Source organism: Elephas maximus, chromosome 4 (genome assembly GCF_024166365.1).
Source record: "Elephas maximus indicus isolate mEleMax1 chromosome 4, mEleMax1 primary haplotype, whole genome shotgun sequence".
In the NCBI taxonomy this organism is placed as follows: Eukaryota; Metazoa; Chordata; class Mammalia; order Proboscidea; family Elephantidae; genus Elephas; species Elephas maximus.
This window is the reverse complement of record NC_064822.1, coordinates 94,704,308-94,731,732: the sequence shown is the minus strand read 5'-3', so window position 1 is coordinate 94,731,732 and position 27,425 is coordinate 94,704,308. Positions and strand designations below refer to the sequence as shown.

Sequence of the window (27,425 nt, the reverse complement as noted above, 5' to 3'; positions counted from 1 at the left end):
CAAGACCAATATGTTTGCTAAACCCCATCATGTGAGATTACTTTACAGGCTCCTTGAAGGTGTTGCTTTTGAATTCCTTAGGTACTTTATTCTATGTATTTCACTTTTCTCTGAAACTGCAATTTAGTTAGAATTTATAGCTTATGTGATGGGAACTGACTCATGTTTTAAACGTTGATTTCTGCAGAAGCTGTGCTTCCTAACAACCAGCTTCAAAGACCTGGACCATCAGTGCCAACTGGATTTATCAGGAAACTGGAGTGTGGAGAATTCCACAAGCTAAAGAAGAAAGGCTGAATGCCCTACAATGGGATTTTCTAAGAAGAAAAGCTCCAGACTGCAATCATATTCAATCATATTTGCTTAGTAGATAAAAATCTTTTTTTCCTGTGCCTGCCTAGATCAGTTGACTAAAACCGATAAGAACAAGTCACATCAGCTTTGTAGTCTTTCATAGATATAGGCAGAAGCCTAAACCAAATTTTCCATCCTGGAAAAGCAACTCATTGATTACAAAGAGAAGGGAACAAGAAAGTGTAATGGATATACCTCAATTCATGATTACTGGTACAATGATTCTTTAAAAGCAGCTTTGAATACCAAAGTGTTCTCTTGTCATTTATTTTTCAGAAGCACGTTATGTACACTCTACTTTTTCTATTTCTTGTACCACATTCTTAGTTATCCTAGCTGCTTATACACTAATTGCTCCTGTATAAATATTTAGTGTTCTGACTTCCATCGGGATTCCCTGAACACATTCCGTAAAATTTAAAACATTTCTTGAAGACCAATGACCACGCTGAAAAATCATACAAGTTGCCTAAAGACTGAAAGAGATTGTTCCCAGATTTGGTTCACAGACTTGCTTCTATATGCAAAATGTTTATTAACTTTTTCCTAGGGCTACAGTGTGACTTTTGTTAATCACCAAAAATGTCTCCAAAAAATATCAAATTTTTTCTTTATTCTTAGTAACTAAAATATTCTATTTTTTAAACTTTATGTGAGTTATTTAGTTTCAGTCACAATGTATTTTTAAAAAATAAGTCAAGAAAAAAGTAAGAATGAATAGATTAAAAAATATGAGTGAGTTCTGGGGTAAGGTGGTTGGAAAGAGCACTGGATTTTACCTTCCCTTCCACTCTTTTCCTTCCCTCATTCCTAATGTAAGTAAAGACTTGGGGAAAAAAAAATCCTTAGCAGTGCTCAAAACAAGAGAGGGTCCTGGAGTGACACTGCTGATTGTTCATTCAGCATCAATTCCCTTTTCTTTTTCCTAAGAGTACCTTGATTTTTACTCAGGTATCAACTCTCACCCATACATGCCATGAACTTCATGGGGAACTGATCCCAAATCCAGCCAGGGGAATATGCTAAGTAATACCATCCCCACTGCCACTGTGATTGGTTCAGTTAACACAGACCTAAGCCAATCAGCACACATTATTGCCCTGGACATAGGTGCTTACCGAGAAAAAGACACGTGATTCAATAGCAGCCAAGAGAAGTAGTTTAATGGGCTACTATATAGTTCTTTCTGTTCCTTTGAAATACGAGATTCCAAAAGAGATACTCTCTTTCTTCTGTAATTTACTGTTAAGTCTAGAATCAATTTACCACTATGAGAAAATCTATCCTGAGAGGAAAAAACCAAAACATGGAGGTTAAAGGAATTATAGAGAAAATTGGCCAAAACGAACCCTAGAGAGAACACCCATGTGGGTTTTTTTTAGAAGATATAAAGTAAAGATCGTTTATCCAATGAAGCTCATTACAGAGGAGCTTTTGAACTAGGAAGAGATGCAAAACCAAGTGTTCAGAACCCTCCAACAGATTCAGAGGGAAAAAGATAATGCAGCTCAAAGCAAGATGAGAAGCCCTAGTGGCACAGTGGTTATGAGCTCCACCGCCAATCAAATGGTCAGTAGTTTGAATGCACCAGTCACTCCTTAGAAACCATGTGGGTCAGTTCTATTCTGTCCTTCAGGGTTGCTATGATTCAGAATCAACTCGATGGTAACGGGTTTGGTTTTGGTTTGGAAGCTAGACAAAATAATCTCAAGTACGAGACTATTTCCTCCAGGGAAGTCTTCCTTACTTTGGCAAAAGTATGGTCTCATTTAAACGTAAAAAGAAGAGTATCTATTAATAATTTCTACTCCCTAACACAAAGCTCTTGGTCCACCTTCATATTTAGAATGATACCTTAAGTAAATGAACCTATACAAGTGCAAAGAATATCTATACCAGCTGCCTTTAATAATTAATACAGTTCTTAATTCAGAAATAGGAAGGGTCAATCAAAAATATCCAAGTCAGAAAACCAACAGCATAAAAGAGAAAGACCAAGATGAACCTTAGAGCAAATGGACTCAGAGAAAATAGAGATAACACAAAAAAATAAATAAATAAATTTTAAGTGATATCAAGAGATTCTTTAGGATATAGCATCTCAAAAACGAAAATGGACTACCATTAAGAAGAACAACCAGAGAAAAAAGAAAGAATTTCTGGAAATTAAAACTATGATTATCAAAATGAAATTTAGTAGAAAGGTTAAATAATTGATGAGGTAATTCTGAGAACTAAATTAGAAATCTGGAAGAGATAATCAAGTCATCCATATTATACATGAAACTATGAGCAAGAACTCAAAAGCCATGAGAAATAAACCCAGAGAGCTCATCATCCATCTAATATACATTCCAGGAGGAGGGATCAGAAACAACGAACTATAAGTAACTAGATGTAGGCTCCAGGAGAGCAGGGACTTGACTGGATTTACTTTACTACTGTATGTCTACTGTCTAGCTGACTACTTGGTCTGGTGCATAATAGGTGCTCAATAAAAATCATCTAATGATTAATAAATATTGGAAAGAACATAATAAATAATAGAAGCCATTAATAGAAAAGAATTGCCCACCAAATACTGAGCTAGGTACTATTACCAACAACCCACATACAAACACATACTTGCATAATTTCTGAATATCAAGGAAAAAGAGAACTTCAAAAGATAAAATTTTCTACTTTCAAAAATAAAAGGTAGCCTCTATAGTAACATGTATCAAATTGGCATCATATTTCTCATTAGCAACAGTGGATACCAGCAAACAACTGTCTTTCAAATTTTCAAAGAAAAAATTATTTTAAACCAAGATTTTTAAACAATCAAGTATGAGGACAAATCAATCAACTGTGAGGTCAAAGTTAAGGACTAATAATATTTCTCTCTCAGACACCCTTTCTAAAAAAATTACCTAAAGATACTCTTCAACATGAAAAAAAGAATCCAAGAAAGAGAAAGCCATGTGATTCAAGAAATATTGGGAATAATCAAAGAGGACTAGAAAAGAAATCACAGATGAACCACTTTGTAGGGGTCTGGAAAGCCACCTTACCTATTTAGAACAGGACTTAAGGGCTGCATAAGGAATTTTCTCAACAAGAAAAGTATTTTGTTATGTAACTAAATGATTAAGAACTTAGAAGCTGTTTAGGACAAATTGGAAATATACATCTCGTCTCTCAACAACAACAAAAAAAGACAATCAGAAAGTCCAAGAAAGCCACAAAGCTACATAGATTATCAGGCTATAAACGTGACCCAGGTTAAAATACAGTCTAATTTTTATAAACTGAGGAGGAAACACATACGTATAGAGGATCAATTTAACTTTGATATTTGAAATATTCCCAATCTTGTGGGAAAAGCTTAGTCACAGAGAGCTACATGTCCTTCTCTAAGGATTTAACTTGTTCCTTTATAAATAAAAACTTTAATTATAACTGGTATTTATTGGTATCCAGTTCTAAGAATTAAAATGAAATACAAAATATGAAAAATTTGACTATGATTATTGAATAGAAAATAGATGTCATAAACTTTAACTATATAAAAATATTAGAATAAATTATAGAATATAGGAAGGGGTGAGAAGAAAAGGAGAGAAAAAATAGTGATAATTTTCCACATCTTACATAGCAAGGAGTCAGAACATGCTCTCTAGGTTTGGTGTACTAAAAAATAAGGGTTCTGTAAATTATTTTAAGTTACAGTGGTTACTACATTAGAAAACCTAATGTAAGCAAATAATTGCAAAAATCAGGAAGTAGACAGGGAGGGGAAATGGGAGATAGCATAAGTGTGCTGACCGCCCTCATCTTTTGTGGTAAGAAGTCAACAGACTATGTTTAAAGTTGACAAATCTAGAAAAAGAGAAGTACAATCTTATCAATCAGAGCTCTGCTTTAAGATGTCTGACCTCCAATCAAATTAGCACAGTAAGATCATGTTTTAAACTGCTCCTTTCACTCTGAACACATAGATGTTATGCTTAATAAAAAGAAAAAACAATTTCTCCGTGGATCAGAATATGAAAGAGAAATCTGAGGTAAACAAGACCTGAAGTCAAGAGCTTGCTGTGCTTCAGGTCTGGAAGTAGGCAGAAGCAGTTGAAGTCTGAGCAGTATAGAATACTAGGGACAAAAAATATACCCCTAACAGGGCCCAAGATTCTACATTTCTAACAAACTCCAAAGTAATACCCTGTTGCTGGTCCACAGACTACACTTTGAGTAGTATAAGACTCAAAAAACTCATTGCCATTGAGTCGATTCTGACTCATAGCGTCCCTGTAGGGCAGAATAGAACTGCTTCATAGGGTTTCCAGGGAGCAGCTGGTGGATTTGAACTACCGACCTTTTGGTTAGCAGCCTGATGTTTAACCACTGTAACGTAAAAGAAGGTGTGTAGATGAGTCTTATAAAACGAATTGATATCAAATTTGAGTATTACAATTACAGGAAATCTCAAAATACTGCCTTCTCTTCATTTTCAGTTGAAGAAACAAAACAAAACTTTACACCAGAAAAAAAAGGAGGCTTAATATGGGATTTCATAAACTCAAGTAAACTTCAGGGGAAAATGTGGTCATCATTTTCCATTTTCACAATTGCATACAAAGCAAGAGTTCCAGGAGATAACAGATTTAATGTAATAATGGTATTGGATTTCTTACTTGTCTTAACAGCCTAAGTGATGTATGTTTATTAAAAATCTTCACAGCCACTTCTTCTCCTCCATAGGTAGCTCGATAAACGGATCCAAAACTGCCATCGCCTTTAGGAAAAAAAAAGTACAAAGTACTTAAATTAACCTGCTCAAGCAGAAAAACTAAATAAAATATACCTACCAAACAGAAAATTGACCTACTTGTTTCATTGAATCAAATCTCCTCTAATGCTATCTCTTCCTTCTTCTACTCCCTGAACTAAGATACACCTAAAGATTTTGTCCCCAGCCTCCCAGTCTCCCCTGTACACACTCCCCCTCAATTACATCATCTACTCTTACGACTCTGTGTTTCTCTGCATTCTCATATTTCATTTATAGCCCCAAGCTATCTCCCAAACTCTATACTACATTTATAACTTTGTGTTGGAGTTTTCCACTAGCAAGCTTTTTAAAATTTTAATCACGTTCCATCAAAAGCCACATTCATCATCATTTCTTCAAACCAATTTTTATTCCAACTTCTAAATATCTGATAAAAATGAAACAAACTTCCTCTGTCATTCTGGACTCAAAATCCAAGAATTATCTTTAACTCCCTGCCCCATGCCTAGCCCCACAGTTAATTGGGGTGCACTTTGCTGCCTCCCTCACACCCATGCCTTCCTTTCTATCTCCATGGTCACCACATCAGTGTGATGCCTTTAGTACCTTCTGCCTAGACTGTAGAGGCCTCCCAAGTCCATTATCTCCAATTCATTCTATACTCTCCTGCCAAATTAATTTCGCTTTGATTGTGATGCTCTCTTGCTCAAAAACAAATTATTTTAATTGCCTACTAAATGAAATCCAAATTCTGCCTCATATTTATCATGTGGTCCCAAATTCCCTATCGAGTTCTCATTCTCACTCTACTCCTCATTTTCTAGGCTCTTCTCCTGTGCTTCTCCTCTCAGTTCTTGCTGCACAATACATCTGAGAAGCTTTTTGAAAATATAATATCTGGGCTCCACCACCAAATATTCTGATTTAATTAGTCCCAGGAGGGACTAGGTATTAGGGTTTTGTTATTGTTTTTCTCTTTAGCTCTCCAGGTGATAGTAATAAGCAGCCCGGGTTGAGAACCCCTGCTCTAGATAAGACTGAGATAGCCAAAATTTCCTAAATATGCTTTGTACCTTCTGCCTTCCCTCCTTTGCTTATGCCATTCCTTAAATGGCTCTGCTGTTTCATCCTCTCAACCTTGGGGGAGTTTATCAAGACAATAAGGACTAATACCTATAGTGCTTCCTCTGAGAAGCTGACCATGATCAACCTCATGGAATATCACTCTTCACTGACCTACATTAAATCGTTATTACTACGACATTTATGGTACTTCTAAAGTCCTTGAAAGTATAGTCACTTGATGAATGGAATTAAATGAACACACACAAAAGAAGGAAATATATAATATTAAAACTTACTATTTCTAAGTGGTGAAACTATGCATCTCTAAAATAATGCATCTCCAGAAAATAAATGTATTTTTAATCTCTGTAATTAAGCATATAAAAGCATACATTCTTTTATGCTCAGGAACATGTACATTAAAAGTAAAGAGCAAATTACTAATTTGAATATCTGTCTTATACCTTCTACTAGATTGTAAACATGTTGAAAATATTATTTGTGTCTTATTAGTTTGCTAACCTTCCACCCTGTCCCTCTAACTCTAGCAAGCAATAAATATTCAACTTTTAAAACCAGTCATTAATACCATTAGCATCAAGAGTTTGAAGGGAAAATTAAAGCTATAGGAACAGTTAAGTATTGGAATCAGAAATAGGATTGAGTCAAAAAGGAGAGGAAAAAGAGAAAGAAAGCAAGTGCAGAGGGAAGGAAGAGAATGGGGAGAAGAGATGGAAAGCTAAAGAATAGATGGGTCCTGTCCTGGGTCCCCTCAATCCAGACAGCAACCTACAATAAAGAAAAATTTAACAGAGCAAAGACAAGAAACACAATCTAGGGAGACATATCAGAATCTCAAGTGGGAGAAGTAGAGATTTCTATCTTTGAGAATCACTGTCATATCAGTCCCTTGAGAAGGATATTATGCTTGTAGAGGGTCAGCAAAAGAGGAAGACCCTCAACAAGATGGACTGACACAGTGGCTGCAACAACGGGCTCAAACATAGCAACAGCTGTGAGGATAGCGCAGGACCAGGCAGTGTTTCATTCTGCAGTACATGTGGTTGCCAAGGGTCAGAAGTGACTTGACAGCACCTAACAATAACAACATATGCTGCCACATACTTCAGGTGACGTGGAGCAGAAAAAGGGCTAAAACCTGTGTGTTTGTGATGTATGCATGACATCTAACTGGGAAAGAAATTTGAGCTGCTGACCTCTTGGTTAGCAGTGGTAGCACTTAACTACTATGCCACCAGGGTTTCCACAGTATCACCAGGGCTCCAAAAATACTTCAAAATAATTTTTGTAAACATTTCTATACACATTGCAAAAACACATGTCTGCTAATCTGAAACACATCTTAACGAAGGAGATTGCATCTTAATGCAGGAGATTGTTTTTGGAAGCTGTGCTCGATTGTTTTGGACTCCTTCAAAGAAGGATACGCCATGTCTGGTTCTTGTAGGTAAGAACTAAGATTTGGTTTTGACAATCCAACATTTTATGTTACTTCAATATTACTAATATATGTACTTACAGAGTTCCGGAGCATTTAAATTCATTCTGAATTTCCCAATCAACATGAAGAGGTACGAAGGAATTATTTATCTTATATGTCATGTTCCAAATTCTGAATAATTTTGGTTAATAATGTTATATCCTCACAGATGGATTTTAGGTATTCTTTTCATAGCAATTTAGTTAAAATTAAATGTAAACATGCACAACAACAAATTTCACACAAAATAAGGCAGAATGTTCTTCAATACTTTACATTAAATCAACCTAGTGCTCTTAATAGTCTCACAATGACTCCCGGAAATGTTTAGAACTTGAGTATGGACCAGTTTAAAGCTTCAAATATTTTTAATCCCAATTTTTAAAAAATAATTTTTTTGTTATTGTTGTTGAGAATATACACAGTGGAACATACGCCAGTTCAACAGTGTCTACGTTGCAATTCAGTGACCTTGATTATATTCTTTAAGTTGTGCAACCAGTCTCCTCCTTTTCCAAATTACTCCTCCCCCATTAACATTAACTCACTGCCCCTGAAGTTTCCTATCTTTCGAGTTGTCATTGTCAACCAAATTGTTTTTTTAATGAATAGTTTTATGAGAATTCAGCATTGTCATACTGAGTAACAAAACTGCTGCTATGAGTACACAGAGGTACTCTTTTATAAGGTGCTTTATTTATTCTGATGAGGCTGAAAAATGGTTGCTTCACATAGCTCAGCGAAAAATCCCTTTATCTGCCTCCCTCATCCCTAGCAATTAAAGTGAATGCAAGGACATAATTTCAGAAATATTTGTGCCCCCATGATAGCACATGTTCATACCGATCCTAGTTTACACGAGTCTATAGAAAGCAATTCCAAGTCTATAACATGGTATCATTTTAAAATACATAATTTCAACCAAAACACATTATAAACAAATGCATGAAGATACTAAAAGTCTTTGGGGATCTAATCAAGATATCTGAATATTTTCTAAATTATAGAAAATAATTTCAGGGCTTTGAACCAGTTCTTCTCGGTTCAACCACAGCTGAGGAAGCAACACTGGAGCAGACCCCAAATTTTTAAATGTGGGTGAACTGGAACCATAAGCAAAATGGGAAAAATTACAGGTCAAAGCCCTGCTAGAAATTTAATCTCCCTATTGGAAAACAAGCACAGCATATGCATTGCATAGCAATCAAATCTCTACCCAGTTCGATTTTGCACAGAGTTGAAAACAACGTACCCTACTCAAAGATGGCAGTCGATCATGTTGCTTTAAATATGTATTGCTCCCCTCAGTCCCAGCAATAATCCAGTCTCACACATCAGGCTCCTGAAAGGGCTCACTATGCCTCTTCCTAATCTTCCATTCCAGGGCTTCGACCTATAGTTTTTCCCATTCTGGTTGTGTTCTGAATCACCCAAATTTAAAAAATTTGTGTTTGTTCCAGTTTTGCTTTGTTGGCCATGACTGAACCAGTTTGAACTGGTTCAAAGCCTGACTAATTTTTACTCTCAAACCAACAAAAAATAGTTACCTAAGAGAAACTCTGGAGCTTGTTCAAATTCCAGTTCATCACTATTCAGCATAATATTTCTAGGCAGATCAGCCAAAATCAAGTCAGGAGCGATCTGAGATATTGGAATGGTGAGCCTTGGTTGATCTGGATTTATTAGGAGGTCTCCTGAGAAGTAGATAAAAGAAAAAAAAAATGTTTTAAGTGTATAAATAAATTCATGCTTTTGACTTACCAAAATAATTAGATAGCTAGAATTTCTAATCACTCCCTTAGGTTTTATTATCAATCCCATTTTTCTCTAGAAAACTCGAGAAAATTTTAAAGGTTCACTCAATATCTGTTTACTTGGAATTAAAAGAAAAAATCCATTTCTTAGGCTAATTCAATCAGAACTGCCTTAAACTACCTGACAAATGTCTAGGAAGAAAGACATCCATTCTCTATGTCTGCCACATTCACGGAGTACTTACATAAAAAGGAGCCCTGGTGGCACAGTGGTTACATGCTCAGCTACTAACCAAAAGGTCAGAGGTTTGAAGCTAACAGCCACTTCATGGAAGAAAGATGTGACAGTTTGCTTCTATAAAGATTTACAGCCTTGGAAACCCTATGGGGCAGTTTTACACTGTCCTATAGGGTTGCTATGAGTCAGAATCAACTTGACAGCAATGGGTTATTATATAACAGGCATGTTGGTAAGTTTCTTCAATGTATTGACTATTTTAATCTGCACAACAATTCTATGAGGTAGGCTTAGTTAGTATTCCCATTTTGCAGATGAGGTTATGCTGCTTAATGAGACAGTATTCAAACCTTCAAGTCAACATATTTTCTGAACTGAGAACATAAAATCTTGGAGTACTATTGGTAATAAATATAATCTATTTTTTTGAACTGTCACTACAATTAAATGCAGTAACTTTCAATTCATCCATTAGGGATAAGAATAAAGTTACATTTCTTACAAAAGTTAGTTCACAAGTATGGAAGAATCACTTAAAAACACTTCTAGGTTACATCAACACATGCCTTCTTCTGCTTTCTTCATCAGGTCATCCAATAAGATTTTTTGATGCTCTTCACCATCATTAAAACTATACAATGCCCATTTCTTCAGCAGAGTTTCTCCTTCACCACAAATATCAATTTCCAGTAGCCCAGGAAACCATTCCTCCATGAGAGAATCAATGTGATCCACGACTTGGCCCAAAAGGATACAACCTATATAAACCAAACAAGAATTCATCAACACCCTGTCTACACCTCATTCTGTTGCAAAGATAGAAAACAGGGGCTGCATAGTGAAGAGAAATGCTTCAATTTCTTTGGCGGTACAATTCAAAGTTTTTGAATCCATTTCCTTACCTTTTCTACAAGAAGGAACTGTAATTTTTAAGAAACTTTCTGGGTGATAATCTAAGACTTCGGATCCTACCAGGCAATAAGCTTCCGGAGACCAATTCAAGTAGATGCCTTGTCGCCAGTACATTCTATTTGGGCGAAGTGCTCGTTCTGAAGGAAGTTTAAAAGGACCCGAATGTAACCATTATTAACCATTTCATGTATTAAAGGGAAAAATATTGCACGATACGTAATATGAATGCAGATCAGTTTGGTTTGAAGGAATGTATTGGGATCTTTAATGATACATCCAGAGTTCTCATTCATAGCTATTAAATGTATTAAGTATTTTATCTTTTACTTTTTACTGGGTTTTTTTGCAGTAAAATAAATACCAGTGGACAACCTAAGATATATTTCAGGCTCACGGTGTTAAGTAACTAAATGTGCTTAGTAGATGAAGAAAGAGAATCATAAGTTCTCATAACTTTTAAAAAGAAATTGGTTATCATGCTCAAACAAGAACTTCCTGAATGTTTTAATGTAGTATAATTACCTGTATCTTGATTAATACCATGTAAAATAAGGTTTATTTTCAAATACAGTAACATCTGCGTAAAGCTGAATTTTACCAAAAAAAAAGATATTTTCCTTTTGGAGCAGTAAAATACCTCATTGACCCAGAAGGAAGAGCTAATATTATAAACACTATATATTTATTTTTTCTTTGTCTTAAATCCCTCAAGGATTGTGCAGTAAAAAAAAGCAGTAGAGTAGGGCTATTACAATACCTACACTGAGTGCCTGGGGCCTGTTATACTTGATGACTTAAAAAAAAAAAAAAAAAAAAACTTCCCCTCACTGCCTTGACCATTCAATGGCCATTTCTTGCTTTTATTTTTTCAATTTGTTTTGTTTTGTGTGTTTAAACCAATGACTCTCTCTAGCGATCCCCACCTTTTAAAATTGCTGTTTCTAGTTTGCTTTGGTTTGGAAAGCAAGATATTCATACTTGTTGACGCTATGTCTAAAAACAACAAATGTACTTAGGATGAGGACCTGAGAATTTTCTTCCCAACACATTGCATGAGTTTATACGTCCATGTGTGTCTTTATACTGGCTACTCTGAGGTCTTATGGGCTTATTATCTGATTTTCAGCTGCCTTGAAAAGAAGTAAACTCTGGAAAATGGCATATTATTAACTTCAGTATGTTTTTTTCCCAAATTTCTCTGAATACTATGTCTGCACTAAATACTTACCTCTTCCTGAAAGCATGTAAGGTGAAATTTCAAGTAATCGATTGATTAATCTAGACCAAAATCCCATTGGAAAATAAGGCATTTCATATAGTCGAATAATAATTTCAGAGTTCTCACAATGGGGAAGCTCTATCACAGGCCTGTGGTCAGACAAACTAAAAGGAAAGGACACCATCATTGTACGGCTTCGTAAAAGAATCGATGTAATCGATGAAGATAAACGTGAAGCAACTGTACTTTTTTGTAATTTTTTTGTTACATGCTCTTTCTAGGTAAAAGATTCAGTGATCATTTTATCAATTCAAAGCATGCTCAAGTGTAATAAATGCATGAAATTTTTTCAGTAATCCTATATACACTAATATATAAAAAAAATAAATCATTATAATTACTTATATATAGGCAAATATTCAGGAGTTACATAAAACTTGAAAAAAGTACATATCCTAGAAAAAAGAAGTATATCTATTGTTAGAACTGGCTGCCATCCATTCATCAACGCAATTTGTATTTTTTAGTGTCATATTTCTTTACAGCATTTACAAAATTTCCCATGTGCTTATAAAGCAATAAGAAAAAACTCCACAAGACATGCTAGAACTTAGGCCTCTATTGTGATGTCTTTCTCCTCTGACAATTTTCTGCCATAATTAAAGACTTTCTCAGTACCATGTACATATATATGTATACATATATGTATATATGTAAAATAATCTGCACTACTTACCTTCCTTAAATAATTACTTCTTAAATAATTTAAGCAATCTTAGGGCAAACGGTAATTACATACATAAAATAAGCCAATTTTACATTTTCTACTTGACTTCTTTGCAGATTTACCTTCTTAACTATATTGCAATATTTTAGAAGTCATTTACTGTATCTTTAAAGCATCAAATGCAGTGTTTTCATTAAAAGCAAATGTTAGGCTTCAGTAAAAGCTGACACAAAAGGCAAAAAACAATATATATTTAATCATATATCATAGACCAAAGTTACTTTGATGATTAAAACAATATAATAAATGGTGAATTTCCACACAGTAATTATATTCTGAAGTTGCGAGTTACCTGCTTGGAACCAGCAAATATTCTTCTCCTATTGGCAAGGCAATTTGAAATTTTTCTAGGAGTTTAAAGTACTGTGACATGTAGTTCTTTGGAAATCTCCTTTTCTTTGAAAGGAATTTTTCCACATCTCTACGTGAAATAATTCCCTTAGGATGTTTCGGACAGCCTTCCACTTTCACTGTCAAAATCTGAAAGATTTAAACACATATTCACTAGAATTCATTTTTTGAAGAGCTCATAATTTTATGTCTCTTTGCTCAGTGAAAATGATCAGAACAATTTTAATATTGTTAAGTACAATAAGGGACCTAATCTTTCCAGCAGCATTATAGCCTAGAAGCCCAGCCAGGCATCATCCCTACAACCTATCTTCACCAGGCCAGTGCCACATTACAGCCAGCAGATTTCTCCACCTCCTCCTTTTTCAAAAGTAGACAATCCTAGGCTTCTAATAAACCTTGAAAATCCCTGAATAATACCTCCTCTTCTCATTTCCTTGAGGTTAGGAACTATGTCTTATTCATCTATTTCCCATACCATGGAAGAGCTGGCCTACCTCGTGACAGAACTCTCTACCCCCCAAAACACATTGTTGAATAAAGAGAATGAATTTGGATCAGAAATTATTGAGATCCTCTGAAACCAATGAACCTTAAACTTTCCATAGAGACATTACATTTATATAATAAGAGATGGTTTCCATCAATAGTAAGTGTGGCAGTGTAGCACAGTTTAAAGACTTTCAAAGTAACAACTGCATTTTTATGGACTCCGCTCCCAGAATCTAGGTCAGTAGTTTAGGGTGAGGCTGGGAATTTGCCTTTTTAACAAGCAACCCAGATGATTCTGATGCAGATACCATTTTTCCTTTGATGGTTGTCATAGCAACTAGGAACAAAAGTCAGAAGAACCCAGGTTAAAATTCAGGCTCTGCTTCTTACTAGCTGTGTGAACTTGGGAAAGGCATTTAGTTTCTTTATCCTACACTTTCCTTCTCTATAAAATGAGATGATAAAAGTGATTGTGCCTTAGATTGGTATGAGAATAAAATAAGATAAAGTGTGCAAGATATGCAAAACACTTAAGACAATTTTTCGCAGAGTAAGTCCTCATATGTTATCATTATTATCTACTCATGTTTTTTAATGTAGGAAATTCATTTAAAAAGTGGTTTGTGCTTTATTTTTTTAAATGAAATCTTGAAAAGAATTGACAACAGCACTAGACATACGGTAAGCATTACGAAACATTCATTTTTACTTATTATTTGTGGTTAAAAAAACCCGAAAAACTGCTGTCAAGTTGATTCCAACTCATAGTGACCCTATAGGACAGAGTAGAACTGCCCCATAGTGTTTCCAAGGAGCGGCTGGTGGATTCGAACTGTCAACCTTTTGGTTAGCAGCTATAGTTGTTAACCACTGTGTCACGGTAGGTAGTTTCTAAAGATAGCCACCATCGATTCCTTCGCTCCCTATGTGTGCATGCTGCTCAGCACATCAGGAAGTGGAGTCCATTTCTCCTTGCTTGAATCTGGGCTGGCCTTGGGCTTATTTTGACCACTAGAATGTGGCAGAAGTAACATTTTACCAGGTCTGGGTCTAGCTTTTAAGAGGACTGGCAACTTCTGCTTCCTTCCTTTTGGAAGCCAACTACAATGCAAGATGTCCAATTCCTCAAAGATCGTCATGCTGTGAGGAAGCCCAAGGTAGCCATATGAGAGTCCACATGGAGAAACATTAAGACACCTGAAGTACAAGTGTGGCCTTTTTGGACCTTCCAGCCCAGCTCAGATGAATGGAGCCAACTGAATGACCCTAGCCAACACCATGACACCATGTGGAGCAGAACCACTCAGCTGAGGCCAGTCAACCCAGAGAATTGTGAAAGCTAATAAATTGTTGATGTTTTACACCTCCAAATTTGGAATGGCTTGTTACACAGCAATAAGACTAAGAAACATTATCTTAATGTTATCAGCTTTAAAAGATCTCCTAACATTCCTTCGACCTAGTAACTTGCATTACTAACCTATGTTCTTATTCAAGGAAAGGATTTTCCAAACTCTTCTGTATTTCTTGCACGTATTTTTATCAAGATTAAATAACTATGCAAGTTTTTTTTTAATGCTCCAAATGATTAATTCAATAATTCTCTTTCATATCTCTTTTATGATGTAGCTAAATGAGTTCTGCAAACTTCTCTATGCCTTGACAGAAACTTCGTCAATTATTGTAGCGACCTAACAGCTTGGGGCACTTAGACAGTGGGTGGGCTCATTAGAGTTCTGCACCATGATGCTATTCCTGCCTTCACCTTGATGAATGGAGGTGAATATCCCCATTTATTTGTGTGTCAGGCAAGCGGTTCTTGTTTTCACTTGGTTATTTATAACTTTTATTCTCTTTAGAGCTTCATGAAAATCACATTATATTTCAATTTATCAACCTAAATAAAAATGATATTTATTTTTTACATTAATAAGAAATTTAAATTATCCTTTAACTGACCCTTTAGACCTGTTTTGCAAAATAACTTTGAGTTTTCAAATTCTCGACTTAATTTTCACTTAAATTGGGAAGCTTATAGTATATCTATGCTAATGAGAAGAAAAGCTTTCATGGTGTTTTATCTTAATTACCCCGCAGAACCTTCAGGGATTTTATTACAGTCATAGTGTCTGCTGTTTGGAAATCTGCTTTTTCTTTTTTTAAAAAAAAAAAAAAAAAAAAGCTCCCCAGGTTATTCTGATGCAAACCACTACTGAGTAAAGTACTCCTGCCCTCATATCACCCAGAGATGTCCAACTTTAAATGTTTCCAAACTCACACGGAAACATACCACTTTTTAATGTAACTTTTAGCTCTTTCTTGATGATACATAATTTGGATAGTTTCTGATAGTTAGTGTTCCGCCAAGAACAACAAAACCTTCAGGGTATATTTAAAAATCACTTTACTGGACCAGCTGCATCTACTGACACATATTTTTGATTTGGCACCATATCTGGAACACTCTCTAAAACTATGTGAGCATATCTTCACTGTTTAAAAAACAATGAACCTTAAATTACCAAACAGGTCATTTATAAAAGTAGTGAACATTTATTGGTTACTTCCACTGAACTGAGGCAATATGTTAATAGCCTCACATATATCATCTCATTTAATCTCTTAACAATCCTAATATTGTTATTATAGATATTTTGCAACAGAAGAAACGAAGGCTTAAAAACTTAAGAAATGCTCTAAGGGTTGCAAAGCTAGCAAGTGTTTAGAAGAGATTTGAACACAGGTCAGGCTGGTTCCAGAGCTTAGGCTCTTGACCACTGGACTTTACTGGTTCCATTACCAGTTAGTAGATGAGTGAAGTCATACTTTCCACAATATTTGTGCAGAAGGATGAAAATTGAACTTAAAAATATCTAACAAAATATTAATAACTGACATTGAAATTAAGTCCCAATTACAGTAATGCTTTGATAAGCTCTCAAGTTCCATGTTGCAGGATTTAACCTCAACTGAGTTCCTTTTTCAAAACAGCTTCCTATTTCCCCTTAGATGAAGTTAAGCTACTGTTACTTAAGATTATCCAAGGAAATTTAATTGCCATTACGGTTTAATTGGGAGGGATATTTCTTTCTTTCTTTTTTTCCTTACACCTGAGAAAACCTGATTTATTATGTCTTGGTAGGGATGACTTACCCACTGTGCACAGTAGGCATGGTGCCTAGGTCTCATAAATTTTTTTTTTTTTTGCGGGGGTGGGGCGAGGGATATTTCTAATGTAAGAAGATACAATCATTTTAGGGCTCATGGAGTTTTATGCAAAACTATAAATTATACTCAAAAACAAAAGAATTGCCAGTATACATGCAATGGAAAACCTGGCGGTGTAGTGGTTAAAAGCTATGGCTGCTAACTAAAAGGTCGACAGTTTGAATCCACCAGCTGCTCCTTGTAACGCTGTGGGGCAGTTCTACTCTGCCCTATATGGTCACTATGAGTTGGAGTCGACTCAGTAGCAATGGGTTTGGTTTGTTTGTTTGTTTGTTTATTTATATTTAGTGTGTACTGCTATAGGGCAGCTATGAGTCAGAATCAACTTGACGGCAATAGGTTTGCTTTTTTTATATATACATGCTAGAGACATTCTCCCCCAGCTCACCCCAGCTCATGATTAAGTTAATGGCAGTGGTTCTTAACTGGGGTGACCTTTTCCCCTTAGGGGACATTTGTCAACATCTGGAGCCATTTTTGTTGTCATAACTGGGAGGGTGCTACCGGCATGTAAAGGACGGAGTCCTATAATACACAACAAAGAATTATCTGATCCAAAATGTCAATAGTACCAAGGCTGAGAAACCCTGAGCTAGAATGTTCTGCTCAAGTGGTTTTCTATGGCAAACCTATAGAGCTGGATAATTACAACTAATCAATATAAACTCATAATTAATGGATTATCATTGAGAAAATAAATCATTTTCCATATGAAATATAAATTAGGAAAAGGTAGCCATAACTACCACTATGCAAAATTTTCAAAATCGTAAGCATTTAGAGATCAGACCAATTAATCACATTCCACTCAAGAGCCAAAACTCTCCTCCATGTTGTCTAGACAGAGGTTTCACAGACTTATCAATCCAATTTTCTTACATATACAGTGACTTTCATATATATATATATACATAAACACACACACATGCAAATATGTATCAAAAATTTTCACAAAGCCTTCATTCTATTTACTAAGTCAATAACCAAGCCAAAGATACCTGGATCTAAAAAAGCAGCATAGAACAAAGTGATGTAAAACATGTCTCTGACTTGGAAACAAGAGATGAAAATGAACTCTTAAGAGATTTTACCTTCTTCCATAAAGCTCCCCTTTAAACAGTATTCAATGCAAAGTTTCCTAAGTTTTCTATATTTACAATAGCTCTACCTTAACTGAACATGAAATCTAAAGTCTTCAATGATTTGAGTACCTACCATCTGTTCTACGCTTCATTCATAACCCCATGCCACAAAAATAGACACCAACCTGTGCCATAACTTTACAAAGCCACTTGGGGTCCACAAAGTATAAGTCACTTAGCTGCAGTGCTGGGTCTTGAAAATGAAGCAGGACCCCTGTAGTAAAAATTTGTCAAACAGTGAAACAAGGAACCTACAATATACAACTTTCAAAGGGCTTTAGAGAGAATCTAGTCACCCCTCATTTTACAGACGAGCAAATTCCAGCATAATAACAGCAGAACTGGGACTAGCACCTGAGCATCTTGGTGTTAAAGCTCTAATGTCCCATTATTACAAAGAATAAATTTTTAACTATATAAAACTATCATATGCAGTATATTTGAGACAGTACATTGCATAGCATATATTTACACAAAAATAGAAATTCATAATTTTCTTTTTGATTTTCTATATATACACGACAAAGACATATCTTGTTATCAAATACAGATAAGAAGCACAGCCTGTCTCAGGAAGCTGCTGGTTTAAGAACGATGGGAAAAAAGAACAAAATATAATCCATGTGAGTATATTTTTCACATCACAGAATCTGGGGATCAAAAGCAGCCTCTCAGCCACTTATTCTAGTATTATAAATCAACTGACACATTTCTAGCAAGGTAATACTGATCAAATACACAATTAGCACTGAAGTCAGTCAAAGTTTGTGTCTGCTAGACCATGATGACAAGTGGTACAACACAGCAAGATCTGCCACCCACTTGCTCCATCGTGTCAGGCAACCATTGATTCTCTAAGTGCTTCAGCTGGACCACCCCGATAAAGTTTTTCCTCTATAGTATACAAATAACTTTCACTTTCACGCACAATAAATTCATTTGATTCTATGAAAACTTAGGTCCTGTACACAGGGTCCCACAACACTTCAAGAGTAAAGCCAAGTTTTAGGAACTCAGTCCTGCTCAGGACTCTTTTTATGATACAAATCCTTAGATGATTTGTAAAACTTGTTTTTGTTTTGTTTTTTTCTTAAAACATGACACGTGACTTAACATCAATGCACATGATGATCTTTCAAAAAGACAAAATCAGGGGCTTATTAAAGAATTTCACATATATTTTTTTTTCCGCTATTAAGTTTGGAAACCCTGGTGGCATAGTGGTTAAGTGCTACGGCTGCTAACCAAAACGTTGGCAGTTTGAATCCACCAGGCACCCCTTGGAAACTCTATAGGGCAGTTCTATTCTCGCCTATGGGGTCTCTTGAGTTGGAATCAACTCGATGGCAACGGGTTTTTTGGTTTTTCTGCTAAGCTTAGAATGCAAACTTTATGTAACGTGCAAATACATTTTTATAAATTACCACAGCCAGGTTTTGAAAACATATGAAACATACACAAACCTGATTCATTTAGGAAGTGAACTGCATGAGGAAGCTCATTTTCATCTAGCTGCAGCTGATTTTCTTTCACTAGTTGTAATAAGCGTTTCCGGTCAATTACAGGAAATTCAATTGGCACGTTTTTACGCTCCGATAAAATGATTTTCTCAAGTTCTACATAGCAGTCTGGAATCAGCTGCCCAACAACAGGTTGGTCTCGGATCTATGTAATTGCAAATGACAAGCTTAAAAATCTATTTTATTCATACATTCGTCAGGTGGTTGGTAAATTCGATGCTAATAACTTTTACAGAAAAGGGTGTATCATTCAGAAGTGCATTTTTAAATAAAATCAAAATGTGATGTGAAGCTATTTAAATGGTAAGGAACAAATAAAGAAGATGGAACTAAAATTAGCTAGTTTGGAAAAAAAAATCAAAATAGTATGGAAATATATTTATCCAGTTATCCAGAAAAAAACTAGGCTAAATCACTAATCATAAATGAAGAATTTTCTATTTTTTAAAACATTGAATTTATATGCAATAAACATGCTAGCATAAGAAATCTGTATTACAAGAGGTTTTTCACCTTATTTATGTACTAGATGAAAACATCCAGACCCTAGAGTAAAACATTACATTGTGTGCTTATTATTTGAAAATGTTATATTGGTGGAATGTACATACCAACAATGAAGCCTGGGACAGACATGAAATCTCACCCAAGCTAAGCTTTCTCACTGGAATCTTGAACTCAGGAAAAGGAGAAATACTCTAAGCACCAATGATACTGATGAAACCGTTATCGCTGGTCTGTTATACTCAAAACGTAAACATTACCCACTAATTGAGTAATACATAAAAAGTTTTTTTTAAAGAATGGCTTTAAGATGACAGTTTCTATATTAAAAATATCTCTTCTAGTTCCTCCCCACCCCCTTTTTTTCTTGAAAATCTAATTTTAAATAGACAAAAAAAAAGAAATAGACAAAAACTCAAACTCATTGCCATCAAGTCAATTCTGAATCAGCGACCCTATAATAGACAGGCAACTCTAAAAATAGTAACTAAAATGCCTTTGAGGACCACCAGATGGCAATGTCTCACCATTTCTGGACACATGAAAATTGTATATCTTTTTTTCCTGATAATATGTACCAGAATTTCTACTGAAATTCTTAAACTTATAATAATTTAAAATTGGATTTTATTCAACAATAGCAAATATATAACCTATTCTTTATCTCCTTGAAAAAGGAGAATCTTGAGATTATTGACAGCAGCCATAACCATCAGTTCCATATTATCGCCAAACTGTCATTCGAATGATTGTTTTAATGTATCTCTTGCCCCCAAAATTAGATGTAATCCCAATAACCTGTACTTTTCATATTCCTTCTCCTCATCATTTATAGATTAAGATTAAATAAAGCTCAGATTGAAGTTTAGATTTTAACCCATGAAGTAAAATCTATTTAAAAAAAATCTATACATAGAATTAAATAAATATTCTCACAGAAAGCATATAAATAGCAAAAGGGTGAACTTGACAGGGCTGGGTCACAGGGCCAATAAGAATCCAGCTTTGAAAATGAGCTAGACAGGACCAAAAGCAGTATTATTGGCATAGACCTTTGTTTTGTCCTATTGCCTTTTAGAATGATTTTCAGGTTACCGAAAGCCCAAACAAAACAAAACAAAAACAAATATATTTATTCTAAAGGGTAGGCATAGACACAAGTTAATAAGGGTGAGACAGGGAAAGATTAGAGAAGAGCCAAGAGAAAAAGAAAAGATGAAAAACAAACGAGAGGGGGAAAAATCTCTAATAGATTAAAAGCTGCTATTTGAATACAGGTTGAAGCCCCTCAGGGAGAAAGAATTGCAAGTTCTGGCAGGCTCACTGCTTCTGGATTCTCTGAAAGGGTCACTGTTCTACAAAGCAATCAAATGGACTTTCAAACTAATATGCCAAAACATATTCATCCACTAACAATATATACCTTTCTGCAAGTAACCTTGCCATTTTTCAAACCATTAGTTTGACTTCCTTGTATGGAGATGCCTTCAGAGTTCATTTATAAGCAATGGATGAAAATTGGTCTTATTGGTTGCTAGTGATACCTTGTTATTAGAGAAAAGCAGTATTAATCTGGCTTGATGAGCCAACCACTTTATTTATAGACTTTGCTTCAAGTAAATCCAGGCTTCTTCAAGACAAACTCACCGTCAAAGCAGCCTTTTAACAAATAAGATACATGGGTGACGCAGGGTCAACATGGTGGAGTAGTCAGATGCTTTCAGTGGTCCCTCTTATAACAAAGACCCAAAAAACAAGTAAATAGATTATATATGACAAGCTAGGAGTCCTGAACAACAAAGGCAAAGTTAAGAAATCGGACTGAGCAGCAGGGGGAGGGAGAGACAGTTCAGAAGCAGCAAGCAATTGCTGGACCTGACTCAGCAGGAACCGGTGCCTCTCAGCCCCGATCCCCTGGTATGACCATGGCGGGGTTGGCGGTAGCATTCTGAATGCAGTTTTCTCAGCCACAGAGAGCAAGCAGCAGAGTCTGCTCACACCTCTGGAATCAGTGAAGAATAGTGCTCTAGGCAAAAGTTATGTACTTGTGTCTAATTTACTGCAGGGATCTAAACGTTCCCCTTTTGAAAGAACTCTCTCCCATTTGTCTGATCCCTCCACCCTCTGCCCCAGGACCCAGCCAGCTTCAGTGGCAGTCAATTTCCCTGGGCCCGAGATAGGTCCTGCTATGCATCCTGAGCCATTCTCCTGGCCTTGAAGAAGGAACAAATTAACAAAAAGGGGAAAATAATCTGCTGGCTTCCCTAAGATGAGAACTCAGGGCACAAGCAGCTCCTGTCCAGGCACAAGTGGTCCACAGACTTTGAATGCCTTTCACCCCTGCATGGACCTGTGTGTGCCCATTTCAGCAGCTAAGCCCTTGGTGGCATGGTGCAAGGGTATATGCACCCGAGGCCTGACTTTAACTGTTTCAGCTGTGGAGTGGAGAAGTGGGTTTTTGATGTTTGACATCACTCTGCCTAATAAGCAGGGTCCTTTTTTTTTTCACCTACCCACATCAGGGGCCTGAGGACTGGTGGCTCCACCCATGCCACCTAGCCACCTGCGACAGGGGTCCAAGGATAAGTGGTGCCTCCCAGTCCTTACAGCAAAAAGCATTAGATGCCCATGGTCTGGTTGCAGAGCCCACCCACCTGTATGCTCTAGGGAACAGACACTCAGGGAATGGTTGCCAGATTGTGACCCCCTGCTGCAACCGGATACCTGTGCATATACCAATCACCACTGCTCCTATAAGACTGCAGGTGAGAGCCAGTACCACACACTTGGTGACTGACTACCTGAACACCCGAACTGAATCTATATGAGAAAATTGAATGGACTCCTACACTCATATACCTGGTAACAGCTCTAGCCATATGGTGATGGGACATTAGGGCTTCAAAGGCACTAGTAATCAAGCTAGCTCACTCGAGCAGCCTATCTGTGCGTATCAAAACAAAACAAAGGAACAAGCTAGGACACAGTAAGCACACATAAAATAAATTAATACAATAACTTATAGATGGCTTGGAGACAACAGTCAATACCAAATCACATAAAGATGCAGATTATGATCACTTCAACAAGCTCCCAATACAAAGAATCAAGGACTCTTCTGGATGAAGAGATAGTCCTAGAATTACCAGATGTAGAACACAAAATATTAATATACAGAACTCTTCAAGAAATCAGGAAGGAGATCAGGCAAAACACAGAACAAGCCAAGGAAAACACAGGTAAAGCAGTTGAGAAAATTAAGGTTATTTGAGAGCATAAGAAAAATTTAATAGGCTGCAAGAATCCACAGAGCAACAGCAATCAGAAATTCAGAAGATTAACAATAAAATTTCAGAGTTAGACAACTAATAGAAAGTCAGAGGAGCAGAATTGAGGAAATGGAAGTCAGAATTAGTGAGACAGAAGATAAAACACTTGGCACCAATATATTCGAATTAAAATCAGAGAGAAGAATTTAAAAAAATGAAGAAACTCTAAGAATCATGTGGGACTCTGTCAAGTGAAATAACCTATGAGTGATTGGAGTACCAGAACAGGGAGGGAGAACAGAAAACACAGAGAGAATCGTTGAAGATTTGTTGGCAGAAAACATCCCTGACAGTGAAAGATGAGGAGATTTTTATCCAAGATGCTTATCAAACTCCACACAAGGTAGATACCAAAAGAAAGTCACCAAGGCATATTTTATCCAACCTTGCCAAAACTAAAGATAAAGAGAGAATTTTAAGAGCGGCTAGGGATAAATGAAAAGTCACCTACAAAGAAGAGTCAGTAAGAATAAGCCTGGACTACTCTACTCTACTCAGCAGAAACCATGCAGGCAAGAAGGCAATGGATAGACATATATAAAGCCTTGAAGGAAAAAAAAATTGTCAACCAAGAATCATATATCTAGCAAAACTGTCTCTCAAATATGAAGGCAAAATTAGGACATTTTCAGATAAACAGAAGTTTAGGGAATTTGCAAAAAACAAATCAAAACTACAAGAAATACTAACGGGAATCCTCTGGTTAGAAAATCAATAATGCCAGGTATCAACCCAAGACTAGAGCACAGGGCAGAGCAACCAGACGTCAACCCAGATAGGGAAATCAAAAATAAATCAAGATAAAAATAAACTCAAAACAGGGACACAGTGATATCATCATATAAAAGATGATAAAATTAAATCAATAAAGAGGGACTAAAAAATAAGATACATGGTCTGACAACAATGATTTAAAAAAGAAGCTATTAAAATATTCTAAGTAAACAACAAAGTTTTGTAAGTACAGGTATAGTCTCGGAAGAAAACCACCCGGATAAAGAGAACATTCAATCAGATGTACATTTGTTTTTCAAAAAGCTGTAGTATTACTTGCTAATTGCATGTCCCACATGTAAAATGCTACTACTATCCCATCATCAGTAAAGCCCTTTAGTGGCAGTGACAGATGTATACTGAAACATACAAACATACAAATTCTCTCTCTGGGCACCACAAAAACCAACACATCATAAATCGTTCATTTAATTTTGGACAGGAGCATAATCTGTGGAAATAGAACAGAACTAAGCTCACAGGCGACATGCAGTTATAACCAGGTGACCATATAATTTATTATCCAAACTAGAATTCTTTTGAGAATGTAGTGAGACACTATTAATAATTATGCTGACTGCCCGGGCAAACAGAACCCTCATTATAAGCCATGATCTTGATCATTAGAGCTAATAAGCTAAGCCAACAGGGACTGACAATGAAATCTACCATTGTGTTTGTCATATTCAACTATTCAGGGTGTTTCTCAGTACAGCTCACATTATGTTCTCTGTAGAACCTAGAGACTTCTTTTTCCTGAAAGTATTTAGAAACAAGTGTTCTCCCTGATGAACGATTTATGTGTTTTATGAATCCTAGGAATTACTACAATTTGTCTTGCCAGAAAAGAACTTATCAGAATAGAACTTTGGAAATCAAAAACATAATTTCTAAAATGAAAAACCCAGTTTTTTATGAACTAAAACATTTCTTCAATATTGCTGAAAACCAAATCTGTGACCTTGGCAAGCAACTGAAAGAGCTACCTCATGTTAACTAAAACCCAAGCAACTGAAAGAGCTACCTCATGATAACTAAAACCAAACCCATTGCTGTCAAGTTAATTCCAGCTCACAGCAACCCTACAGGACAGAGTAGAACTGCCTCATAGGGTTTCCAAGGAGTGGCTGGTGGATTCAAATTGTCGACCTTTTGAGTAGCAGCTGCAGCTCCTGACCGCTGCACCACCAGGGCTCTTTTTACTGAGGAAAAAATTGGAATGGAGATCATAGTGACAAGATAGGTGGCATAAAGTGGTACAGATCAGGCATGGGAACTCCAAAAGAAAGGCAGAGCTGGACAAACAACAAAGAATAAATAAAAGAAAGATGACCCCAATACCCTAACATTCACTTGTATCCTATGACTGAATCACTACAGCAGGAAATTGGGAGAAAGGGCATCAGAAGTGTTCTCTAAGATTACCACCTTCCCAGGATTCCACTTCTACGAATTTGAAATGAGGTAGGGTATAAATACGCAAAATTGAAAGTACCTTAATAATGTGAATAGCTATGGAAAAACACCCCATGATTTTAAGATGACTGTTCTCTTTTCAAGATTTCTGACATATCTAAGCAGTTGTACAACATCAGAATTAATAAATTATATTGATCTACTAATGTACACTAGGCATAAATCATATTACCTTGAAATTAAGGCTCTCATTTATAATGGTTTTCCGAAGTTTTGCTAAAGCATCAGATTCCTCGGTGGCATTCACGAAGTGGTAATCCCGTATTGCGGGGAAACCTCGTTTGTTCAAGAGTTCCTTGGTGATTTTACTTATGCAGGCTTTGCGCTGCTTCTCATCAGAAACATCCAAATGTGTGCCAACAAGGATCACGGGGGAAGAAGAAGCACGTGCCTATGGGGAAAGACAAAATACTCTGGTGTTTGTTTTGAAATTGGGACTGCTTACATCTCTGTTGGTATTTACTTCCCATAAAATTCAGTTGAATAAAAATGAGAAATTAGAAGCCCTTAAGAAAAGCAAAAGAATGACTATCTTTAATTATTGATGACTTTGGGAATAGCTCAATCAATACAACAATTTCCTTTTTTAGACCTAAGAAAAAATTTAACCTTAAGAAATTTTAAAAGTTATTTCTCTGCTCCCTCTTAATCCAATTACTGCCACTTTTCGGGAGGTCTGAATAGCAGTAGCAGTCGCAGTTTGAATCCACCAGGCCCTCCTTGGAAACTCTATGGAACAGTTCTACTCTGTCCTATAGGGTCAGTATGAGTCAGAACTGACTCGACAGCAATGGGAGTAGCAGCCTAGTTTTTATTTTATTTTCCACGCCTTAAGGTGGACTAACCCTTAAAAAAAAAAAAAAACCTTAAGTATGTTTTAAATTTCTAAATAAAATAAGCATTTAATAAAAAAAAATTTTATCAAAATAACATAATGTTTTATATTTTTTTCTTCCTCATCTATGAGTTTAATCTCCTGAATTCATTTTGAAGTCATTCAACTTAGAGACTAAAACAAGCATTACTGCCACTGTAATATCTGCTCACTTCTGCTAGCTATACCTAATAAAGTCAAGAAAAAAGAAGTTTAAAAAAAAAAAATAAAAAAACAATCTGCATGAAGCCAGAATATATGCCAAGCTGTTGAGACAAATTTTAAAGACATAACAACCCATCAGCTCTTCACTCTGGCTTTAGACACAAACTCTAAAAAGCCATATTATTTAGAGGAATAACTTACAACATGGCAGCAGGGGAGAAGGCAGGAAAATTAATAGGGGAGGTTCTAAATATAAGAAGACATTAATTTGGGACCATTTAAAAGTATAGAATTGAAAAAACTTGGTATTATATTGCCACCGAAGGCATCACTGTTTGGTGATGAATGGATTACTTTTCTTTATTGGTTTATCTTAGATTAGGAAAATGTATACTCCACTTAAGATATTAAATGATCAAAAATGGTTTAATGTATATATTTTATAATTTTATAGGTTAAAAAGATTTTGGTCACAAGTCAATTAATCTGAAAATTTACCAATTCAAAATTTTAGTGCTTCCAATTTTCTTTTAAAAAATGATTTGAAGAGACTGTTTAGGCAACTATTTGCCCTAAAAATTACCTTACAAACAAAAAACAATGAAATTATTTTCTATTTTGAAATAACTATGTTAGATCACCTTTATATTGAAGAGCCAAGGCTTCATGGCGTCAACTTCAGCTTGTCCTTTGCTGAGGTCGTAAACAGCAAGATATAATGCTCGTTGAGTCATAAAGTGGGGATGAGTACTGTAGAATTCCTCACGACCTAAATAAAGATTGCAGACTTTTTTTTAGCTTTCCAAACAATAGGCAAAAATCCTTAAAAATATTTTTTTAGGCAATATTATTTACTCTTTAGCATACTGAGAAGAGAAAAGCAATCAACAATGTTTAAAAAGCTATACTTGGCTTTTTACTAGTGATTGAGAATGTCTACAATATGTGTCAGCAAACAACCAAGTCCTC

At 35.9% G+C, this 27,425-nt stretch overlaps 1 protein-coding gene across 6 annotated transcripts in view; it reads right to left on the bottom strand.

Annotated features, from left to right (window-relative positions):
- LRRK2 (leucine rich repeat kinase 2) overlaps positions 1–27,425 on the bottom strand; it is a 158,551-nt gene that overhangs the window by 48,092 nt on the left and 83,034 nt on the right. For all 6 annotated transcript variants that reach the window (XM_049882826.1, XM_049882827.1, XM_049882829.1 and 3 more), the window contains 10 exons: positions 27,098–27,225; positions 25,590–25,808; positions 19,278–19,479; positions 17,940–18,028; positions 12,894–13,081; positions 11,824–11,978; positions 10,586–10,732; positions 10,250–10,441; positions 9,239–9,385; positions 5,028–5,128 (listed from right to left, as the gene is read on the bottom strand). In XM_049882826.1, the coding sequence (XP_049738783.1) occupies positions 5,028–5,128; positions 9,239–9,385; positions 10,250–10,441; positions 10,586–10,732; positions 11,824–11,978; positions 12,894–13,081; positions 17,940–18,028; positions 19,278–19,479; positions 25,590–25,808; positions 27,098–27,225 (1,568 nt within the window). The remainder of the gene's footprint in view (positions 1–5,027; positions 5,129–9,238; positions 9,386–10,249; positions 10,442–10,585; positions 10,733–11,823; positions 11,979–12,893; positions 13,082–17,939; positions 18,029–19,277; positions 19,480–25,589; positions 25,809–27,097; positions 27,226–27,425) is intronic.